The sequence below is a fragment of the Scleropages formosus genome, chromosome 1 (assembly GCF_900964775.1).
Source record: "Scleropages formosus chromosome 1, fSclFor1.1, whole genome shotgun sequence".
NCBI classification, from domain to species: domain Eukaryota; kingdom Metazoa; phylum Chordata; class Actinopteri; order Osteoglossiformes; family Osteoglossidae; genus Scleropages; species Scleropages formosus.
Genome location: NC_041806.1, coordinates 43,935,258 through 43,945,126, shown reverse-complemented (window position 1 = coordinate 43,945,126; position 9,869 = coordinate 43,935,258). Strand labels below are relative to the sequence as shown.

The following is a 9,869-nucleotide window of genomic DNA, read 5'->3' as shown; positions in this document are numbered from 1 at the left end:
AAATTTAAAACATTACAATTTGCACACATTAAAACAACCGAAAACATCAACGGTTGAGTCATTTGACATTGTCATCTTGTTACTGATCGTGAAAAATCAGGAGCACAAGAACCAAAATGTAAATATTGTACAATCAAACTATATCATCTGTGTTCCATTCTTATTCTTATGGATCTGTTCTGATTGGAGTCATGTTGCACTGACTCTGCAACAAACAATTTTTTACATAAATCTGAAGAAAGTACAGTCTAAAAAACTGAAAAATGTTTATATCAAAAAATGTTTCAGAAGTTATTAAATAGTAAATTACTGCTTCGGGTTGATATTGTAACTTTTTGCCCTTGATCCGTATTTACTTGTATCTGTATGTATTTGGATTTTCTTGGTTTACCGATTCAGTCTGTGTTGTTTTGACCCAGTTCTGTTCTGTTGTTAATTAAAATTGTGCAAAAATTTCCATCCATCCATCCATAAATAACTTCTTGTCCCAAGCGGGGTTGTGGTGAGCCGGAGCCATACCCAGCACCACAGGGTGCAAGGCCGAAGGGACACAATGAGGACAGGACACCAATATGTCGTCAGGCACCCCAAGCAGGGCTCGAACCCAATACATGCCACACATGCCACAGATGCCACAAAGGCCATGCCATGCCACTCCACCATCCCCTGCTGGTGCAAAAATGTATTGTATAAATTAAATTTAACACAGGCTCCACATGTACTCCTGCATGATTCAGCACATTTTGCTTAGAAATGATACACTAGGGTGTAAGACATCCTCAGAAATATGAAACCTGCTCTTGTAAGCACAATGCTTTTATTATGATGACTGCCACTGTGTTGGAAGCTGCACATATTTTTGATGTCTGAACTTTCTCTCAGGACAAACTGTTAATATGTGAACACACTGTAAAACAGTAATGTTGCTGCCCTCTTGGATGACTTCATAAGGAACACACCATTTCTTCCACAATGATGGACCATGAACAATGCAGTCATCAAAGAAAGCATACACCCAGCTTCAGCTGTTGTGGCAACTAAGGATGTTAAGAGGAAGAAGGGCAAGAGGGAAATGTCTGCCACTTGAGTGTAATTAAACCTCAATCACTTCTTAGTGGACTAATGGCAGGTCTTGGGGCTTGCTGACCACTGGGAAATCAGTTGGAGTATAAGAAGGAACAATGCAAACTTTGGAGATCGAGGCAGCTGGAAACTGAGTATATAGCAGAACTGTCCTGACTACTGCTGGACATTAGCATCTGACAAGACATCACACCAAGGTAAGAGTTAATGGAGCTTGATCAACCACATTCAACGCAGTTCAATGATTTGTATGATTTGATTCACATGAGCTCTAAACTGTAAATGAAGTAAATGTACCCTGAAGGGATTTTAGCTGTAACGGAAAGCAAAATTAGTTCAGTACTTTAAACGAAAGATGAGGTATGAGCGAAATCCAGTTCAAAGTGCATTCAGTCGCTGTCAGTTTCTGAAACACACAGCAATGACCATATCTTAGGATCTAACAACAGATCTTCCCTGCAATGATGAAGATATTTAATCTATTTGCTATGATTTACAGGACATCAGACAAACATCTGAAATTTGCACTTGGCACAAATTTAGTTGTACTTGCTCGGTGTAAAATTATGTAAAAGCCAGTTTTAACTGATCTCTTGGAGAATCCTTTTAGAAATGTCTGAAAATAGTTAGATGACTATAGACATTATTATTATTAAAAGTATGTCGCACTCTTAGATGTGACAGTTTTTGTCAAATGTGTAATTTTACTTTTTCAACACTGAAAGTTCTTAATATTTCTTCTCAAATAAAACTTGTAAAAGTATGATAATTAAGGTTTTGTAAATATAAACCTTTCTGAAAAGACTTGAGAGTGAACTGCTTTGATAAAGACATTGAAATGATCTAGACTGTGATCTGACTAGTGGTGTTGTACAAGTGTAACACATAGCTACAGATGTGTGACACTTAAGTACTATTGAGTAGCGCTGCTGTCTCACAGCGCCTGGGTAGTGTGAGAGGACGTGGGTTTGATTCCTGCTCAGTCTGTGTGGAGTTGGCATGTTCTTCCCTCGTCTGTGTGGGTGTACTCCGGGTGCTCTGGTTTCGTCCCACAGTCCAAAGACATCCTGTTTAGGTTCCCCATAGTGTATGAGTGACAGAGAGAGTGCGTTCCACTGGTGTATGGATGAGTGACCCATAGTAAGTCGTGTAGCAGTGTAAGTCACCTTGGTGAATAAGGTGTTTGGGCTGGTAACACTACATAGAGTTCTTTGGAAGTTGCTTTGGAGAAAAGCGTCTGCTAAATAAAAAAATGTATATGTATGTACAGTTAGTTTGTTTCTTTCACCAGATCCAACGACATTCATCACACAAGTAGCAGCATAAAACTCTTCCAGAATATCACCAATTTTTAACGATATTCCAAGTTGTTTTTTTTTTTTGTGATAGATGGACATTTTTTTTTTGTGATAGATAGACATTTTCTTAGTCTTTCAAAACAAAATGTTGAGCATCTACTTGCATACTATAATTGATTTAATTTGTGAGATATCTCTTCCTTTTATTTTTAGGTGAAACGGATTTATCTAAAAGAAGCCATTGATGATGAACTACAGCCATCCCGGGACATCTCAAAACTTGCACTTCTGTTATGAATCCTCCAACAAGTCTTGTCCACAGCATATTTATTCCATGGCAGTACGAGTTCCTCTCTACATTTTTTTTGCAGCTGCCATTCTCTTCACAGTCTTTGGAAACCTTCTTGTCATCATCGCAATAGCTCATTTCAAACAGCTCCACACTCCGACTAACTTCCTCGTCCTCTCCCTGGCCATCGCTGACTTCCTTCTTGGAGCGATCATCATGCCACCTAGCATAGTTCGTTCGCTGGAGACCTGCTGGTATTTGGGCAATCTGTTCTGTAAATTCCACAATAGTACATCTGTCACTTTAAGCACAGCATCCATTGTAAACCTTTCCTTCATATCTATTGATCGATATTATGCTGTCTGTCAGCCCCTACAGTATCAGAGAAAAATCACAAACTGTGTCACTTTGGTCATGATCCTGATCGGCTGGAGCCTGTCTGTTCTTACTGGGTTTGGGATGATATTCCTAGAGCTGAATATCTGGGGCATTAAGGACTTTTATTATGAAAACGTTGAATGTGTTGGAGGCTGTTTTTTGTTTCAAAGTTTTGCATCAAGTTTTACATCTACCACTGTCTCATTTTACATCCCGGGATTCATTATGATTGGTATCTACCGGAAAATCTTCCTCATAGCAAAGAGACAGGCTCGGTCTATTCACACCTCAGGCTATCACAATGAAAACTCTGAAAGGAGCAAAACTCAGAGGAAGATGGAACGGAAGTCCACCAAGACCCTTGCAATTGTTATGGGTGTTTTTCTGTCATGCTCGTCCCCCATATTTCTATGCAACATCATTGATCCAGTCATCGGCTATTCCACTCCACCATTACTGCTTGAGACACTGGCTTGGATCGGCTTTTTAAATTCAGCATTTAATCCCCTGATTTATGCATTCTTCTACAGTTGGTTCAGGAAAGCCTTCATAACAATAATATTTTGCAAAATATATCATCCCAATTCTTCAGGAACAAATTTATTTACTAACTAGAACAAAGCCGTTGTTTTATAACCAATCAATAAATTGATGTAGCTGAGGTCTGTAAAAAAAAAAAAAAATCAATGCATAACAATTAAGTAGCTTTAAATGTCACTTTATCCTCAAGCTGCTATACTGAACAAAATCCTGTTTCAGGCGGCAAACTACACGAAACAGGAAAACTGCCTGGGAATGAAACAGTCTATGATAGACAAAAACTGTGCACATGTGTACATATAAAGAGTGAAAACAGCTGGAGTCAGACAGTGAGAACTGGACATAAAATTTCACTAAAAAACATTATAATAAGGCAAAAAATACTATTCATAGATAGTACGTCAGCCTGTGTCATAGTTACCAGAATTGTGATCGGCTGAACTGTGTCGATATTACTTGGATATTTCTGAATATGAACACTTTGGGCACTCAGCATATCTACAGTGAGTATTTCAGTTGTGAGGGCAATTGTCTTCTCTTTCAAATAAGGATAACCGCTTTCACTTAGTCTGTTCTTGCTTTCTTTTCCTCGGCCCTTCTTTTTAAAAGTGAAAAGAGAAACAGTTAAAAGGTTCATAAGCTGGTATTTGTTTTTTCTTAAGTGTACAAGTTTCATAATCAACTGAAAGTTTTTTGCAGATTTATTTCAGCCATGGAACAGAGGTGAGTTGTACCAAAATATGAACCAGTCATGTGTGAGAGCTTTGGAGTTGCCCAGATATAAGGATAGTTAGTCCTAATGCTGTCATGACTGTGAGAGTGACATGGATGGTAATTGTCCTGTTTTCTTCTGCAGACAACTGATAACATTCAGATTTTCCTTGGACCTGCTGAGAAGTACCTCTGTCTTTCTGAGAGAGCTTGGCATCTTGTTTTTAATGCTTTGGATCACGTGAAGAAATATTTTATTAAACACAGCCCATCTTATCTGCAGTGATGCTCTTTTCTGTTTTGGCTTGCTGTCACATTTTTGTTTGGAATAAATAATTTCTTTGTCATGTCTCTCTGTTGTACCACCTTCATTTACTCCACACAGTGTCGAAATACAGTTGAGTCCTTTGCCACTGTTTTCCCTCTGGCGTTTTATTGTTTTTGAGCATACGTGCAAAAAGAAAAGGACTTGATTATTAATTTTCTCTTTTTGTTTAATCATCCAAAGTGTAGAAATAAAAATCTCACAATACCAAATATGATGAATTCTTTTAAGTGCACAATGTTTCCACTCTAACAAGTAGCCTAATCTAGAACAGGAAACAGGGTGAAACATTACATATACATATATGTATCAGCTGTCTGTTGTCAGCGTATGCATTCACTTTCAGAATACAGATTGTCGGTTCTTGCAAAGCATTCCCTTCTCCTGCGTTATTTTTAATGATGTCATCAACATTTTTTTTTTTTTTTTAAATATATATTGCAAGTATTTATCTGACTTGTGTTCTGCTACTGTAACATAATAATTTCCCTTGTGGGATCAATAAAGTATATCTATCTATCTATCTATCTATCTATCTATCTATCTATCTATCAGCGATTAGTCAATGTCGACTCGACTTTCATCACATAACTCTCAACTTTAAAAAATCTGAAATTCGGCAACCCCTATTATGTATTCAGCAGAACTTCTGAGTTGATACATTCGTTGTTAACCACTTGTCATTGCACAGTCATGGTGGTCGATGGCCTATGCATCCCGTACTGGGTGTGTCCCCTCCCCCTCCAGCCTTGCACCCTGTGTTGCTGGGTTAGGCTCCGGCTCGCAGCGACCCGGCTCGGGACAAGCGGTTTCTGACAGCGTGTGTGTGTGTGTGTGTGTGTGTGTGTGTGTGTGTGTGTGTGTATTGCTATTACTTGTAAATATGAAAAACGGAACTGTTAACAGACCAATATTCAAAGAATAAATATATTAATAAATCCCTCTCTAGTTTCTCCCCATGTTTTAATCACACACATGCACTTTCTGAATCGCTTGTCCCATACGGGGTCACAGAGCATAAGGTGGCAACTCAGTGCATGGGGTGGGGGGTGCACCAGTCCCTCGCAAGCACCCCAACCCAGACTTGAACCCCCCACCCACCAAAGAGCAGTACCTGCTCCAACCCACTGCGCCACCACATCCCCTCATGTTTCAGTCATTTCATAGCAAACAACTTCCAAATTCTGTATTCCTGAATGCAAAGAAATGCCATATAAATAAAAATGAGGTTTTAAATAAATCTCTATTTAAAGCTGAATTCTGGTAACTTCAGTCGTTGTCATCTCACCGTATGATTATAATGAATTAAAAATTTGCTGTCAGACTTCATTATTCCATTTTTATCATCCAGTCATCCTATTTAGGTTCTATGTGTTCCAGCAGAACAAAGAGCTTGAGGTTGGGAACACAGTGGATGGGACAACAGTTTGTTGTAAGACTTGAATTTTCTTCTGGGAACTTAAAACATTACAATTACGATATTAAAATTACTGAAAATGTCAATTGCTCACTGTTTCAACATTGTCACCTTGTGACTGGTCATGAAAACTCAGGAAATCCAGACATAAAATGTGAACATTGTAGAAACATTCATTTTAATATCAAACCATATTAACTGCATCCCATTCTTACTCTTGTGAATTGGTTCTAGTTGGAGTCAGGCTGTAGTGACTCTGCAACAAACATGCTTTTTTTAAATACATCCGAAGAAAGTACAATCTAAATAAACTGAAAAATGTTTGTTTCTTTTCTTCAGAAATGTGTCACTTGAATGTTTATAACATGTTTCCTCACCCAGAACCATCTCCTCAATGGATATGAGTCTGGATTCAAAGTTGGTCAGTCCACAAAGAGGGCGCTCCTGACAGTGTCTGATGCTCTCCAGTCGGTCATTGCAGCCTCCTTCTCCTTGGTCCTCATCCTCCTTGACCTGTCTACAGCGTTTTGACCTGTCAATCACCAGATTCTTCACTTCTTTCTTAGTCAGCTTGAGATCAAAGGAACAGCACTAAGATGGTTTGAGTCCTACCTATCTGACAGATCCTATTAAGTGGTCTGGCGGGGCTCCTGTTCTCCGCTGCCCCTCTCAACCGCTGTCCCACAGGGCTTGGTACTGGGTCCTCTGCTCTTCTCAATCTACACCTCCTCCCTCAGCACTGTCATTGCCTCCCATGGATTCAAATACCACTGCTACACTGATGATACCCAGTTCTTCCTTTCTTTTTCACCTGGTGCATCAGACATTTCCGTGTGCATTGTTGCCTGACTGTCGGGCATCTCTGCATGGATGTATGATCAACACCTACAAGTCAACCTCTCCAAAACAAAGGTCCTACACCTCCCAGCTGATCTGTCTTCCTGCCATGATCTCCTGATCAAACTGAACAACTCACTCATTTTGCCTACCACCTCGGCTAAGAGTCTGGGAGTGATTGACTGAAGTTTTGTGTAAGCAGCACAGTGGCACAATCAGTAGTTCTGCTGTTTCATGGTGCAAGAGAATGTGAGTTCAATCTCTGCTTGGTCTGGGTGGAGTTTGCATGTTCTTCCCATGTCTGGGTGGGTTTTCTCTGGGTGCTCTAGATTCCTCCCACAGTCCAAAGACATGCTGCTCATGTTCCTCCATAGTGTGTGGGTGACAGTGAGAGTATGTTCCATTGATGTGTGGATTAGTGACCCAGTGTAAGTAGTGTATCCAGCAGTGTAAGTCACCTTGGTGAATAAGGTGTGTGGGCTGATAACACTACATATTACCCATTGGAAGTTGCCTTGGAGAAATGCATCTAGTAAATATCTATCTTTCTCTCAGCACACTGAAGCCACAACCTGGACCTGCAGATACATCCTGCATAACATCTGCAGGATCTGTCCTAACCTCACAAGAGACTCTGCCCAACTACTTGTCCAGGACATGGTGACATCCCATCTGGACTACTGCAACTATCTCTTGTGTGGCCTTCCTACTACTGCCATCAAACCTCTACAGCTGATACAGAATGCTGCTGCCCAAGTTGTATTTGACTTGCCAAAGTGTTCACATGTATCTCCTGTACTCATTTCTCTGCACTGGCTTCCCATAACTGCCCAGATCAAATTTAAGACCCTAGTTATGGCCTACAAATGCATCAATATAACTGCTTCCAGCTATCTACAAGACTTGATCATTCGCTACACGCCAACCAGACTGTTGTGCTCTACCACTTCTGTCCACTTAGTGGTCCCATGCACAAAAGGTAAAGCGTGGAGATTCTCAGTTCTGGCTCCGCTGTGGTGGAACAACCTACCTCTCTTGCTCAAAACTGCTGAATCTCTGTTTACATTTGAAAGGGGTCTGAAAACTCAACTCTTCCGAACTCGCTTCGTCCATGATCTTTTAAGTTCATGTAACGTATACTTGTTCATGATCATTCTCGGATCAATCCTCTACAGAGCCACTCCTGCAATGTAACTTAAACTTCTAGAAAGGTGATTAGGAATCGATGAAATTCTGGGAAAATTTTATGCAACTACTTGTGAGATGAATGTCGGGACATATAGTGAGAGAAAGAAATTGTACTTCTTTGAGATGTACGTCACTTTGGAGAAAAGTGCCTGCTAAAGGAATGCAATGTGTGTTGTTTTGCAAGTGTTGGGAGCCGTGAACATCAGGAGCGGAAATGAGGGATTGAGGAGAACAAGGGACTTGGAAGGACGGGTACGGTATCATGGGTTCACTCAAAAGCACTGGAGAGACGGGTTTCTGAAATGAGATTCCACAACCAGGGTTTGTAGGTGCAGCATCTTTATACCCTGCTACTCTGATTTCGGGCAGATGTGGACGTTCGGGACGAGGTCTCTGTTCTACCTCGGGCCCACGCGCCCATGAGCCGACGAACCGCTGTAGACGTGCAATGTGTTGATATGGGTTGCAAAGTGCTGCTCGTTTGTTATTACAGACCATTGTCTGTAACAACAATTTTTTTATATAATAGACTTTACGGGGGGTAGTTTGTTACTACGAGTTATACGCAACGTAATGCCTGTATTCTTGCCTGATTCATGAATTTTTGTTTGGAAATGACACAATACAGTGTAACACAACATGGGCAAAATGAAACCTGTGACCTGCGTAAGCAAAATGCTTTGATTAAGATGACTTCTGTTGTGTCAGAGGCTGTACATCAGCTCCTCAATTTGACATAAATGCCACCAGAAGTCTGTTTGTAAATTGATGTGTATGTAACTCTAAAGTCACATTTAACATTGAGACAAAATCAGTTATTTGAAGCAATTGTTTATATTGCTTAAAGATAAGGAACAATTAAGAAGCAATTATACTGCTTACTTCTGTTAGTAAGGATAATGACCTAGACACCCTTTTCCAAAAGGTTACATACAGTTCCCAGAAAGCTACTGCCAGATACCCTTTAATATATGTAGTTTATTCTTTGAAACAATGTCCTGAAAAGTTTAACACAGCATGTTTTTCCATAAATGAATGTCAGTGGAAGGCAGGCACCACTAAAGCACACACAGTTTCAGAACCGCTTGTCCCATAGGGGGTCGCGGAAAACAGGAGCCAACCCGGTAACACAGAGTGTAAGGCCAGAGAGATAAGGGACACACACAGGACGGGAGGGGACGCCAGTCCGTCGCAAGGCACCCCAACCGGGACTCGAACCCCAGACTCACCGGACAGCAGGACTGTGGTTCAACCCACTGTGCCACAACACCCTTGTACCACTAAAGCATTTTATGGAAAAACTTGAAAATGATGACACTGTAGATTAGTGTTGCACCTTCCATATTACAGTCTGAAACCTTCTATAAATGTGATGCAGGATCCAACACACAATACACTGTGAAAAGGTTGCTTCCTCATTTTTCTGATGTCTGAAGTTCCCTTTCAGTTCAAACCATTAAAACGTGAACACACTGTCAAAGGGTAATTTTCCTGCTCTCTTGAATGACCTCACAAGAAACGCACCATTGCTTCCTCTATAATGGACCATGATGACAATGCAGTCATCAGACAAAGCATACGCCCAGCTTCAACTGTTGTAGCAACTAAGGATGTTAAGAGGAAGAAGGACAAGAGGGAAATGTTTGCCACTTGAGTGTAATTAAACCTCGATCACTTCTTAGTGGACTAATGGCTGGTCTTGGGGCTTGCTGACCACTGGGAAATCAGTTGGAGTATAAAAAGGAACGATGCAAACATAGGAGACCAAGGCAGCTGGAAAATGAGCTTATAACAGAACTATCC

General features: G+C 40.6%; 1 protein-coding gene across 1 annotated transcript; it reads left to right on the top strand.

Annotated features, from left to right (window-relative positions):
- Window positions 1–1,143: 1,143 nt before the first annotated feature.
- Window positions 1,144–3,663, top strand: LOC114911936 (trace amine-associated receptor 1-like). Its single transcript, XM_029256480.1, has 2 exons — window positions 1,144–1,280; window positions 2,595–3,663. Exon 2 carries the CDS (start codon window positions 2,626–2,628, stop codon window positions 3,661–3,663), a length of 1,038 nt encoding a protein of 345 aa, XP_029112313.1. The 5' UTR covers window positions 1,144–1,280; window positions 2,595–2,625.
- The last annotated feature ends 6,206 nt before the right edge of the window (window positions 3,664–9,869 follow it).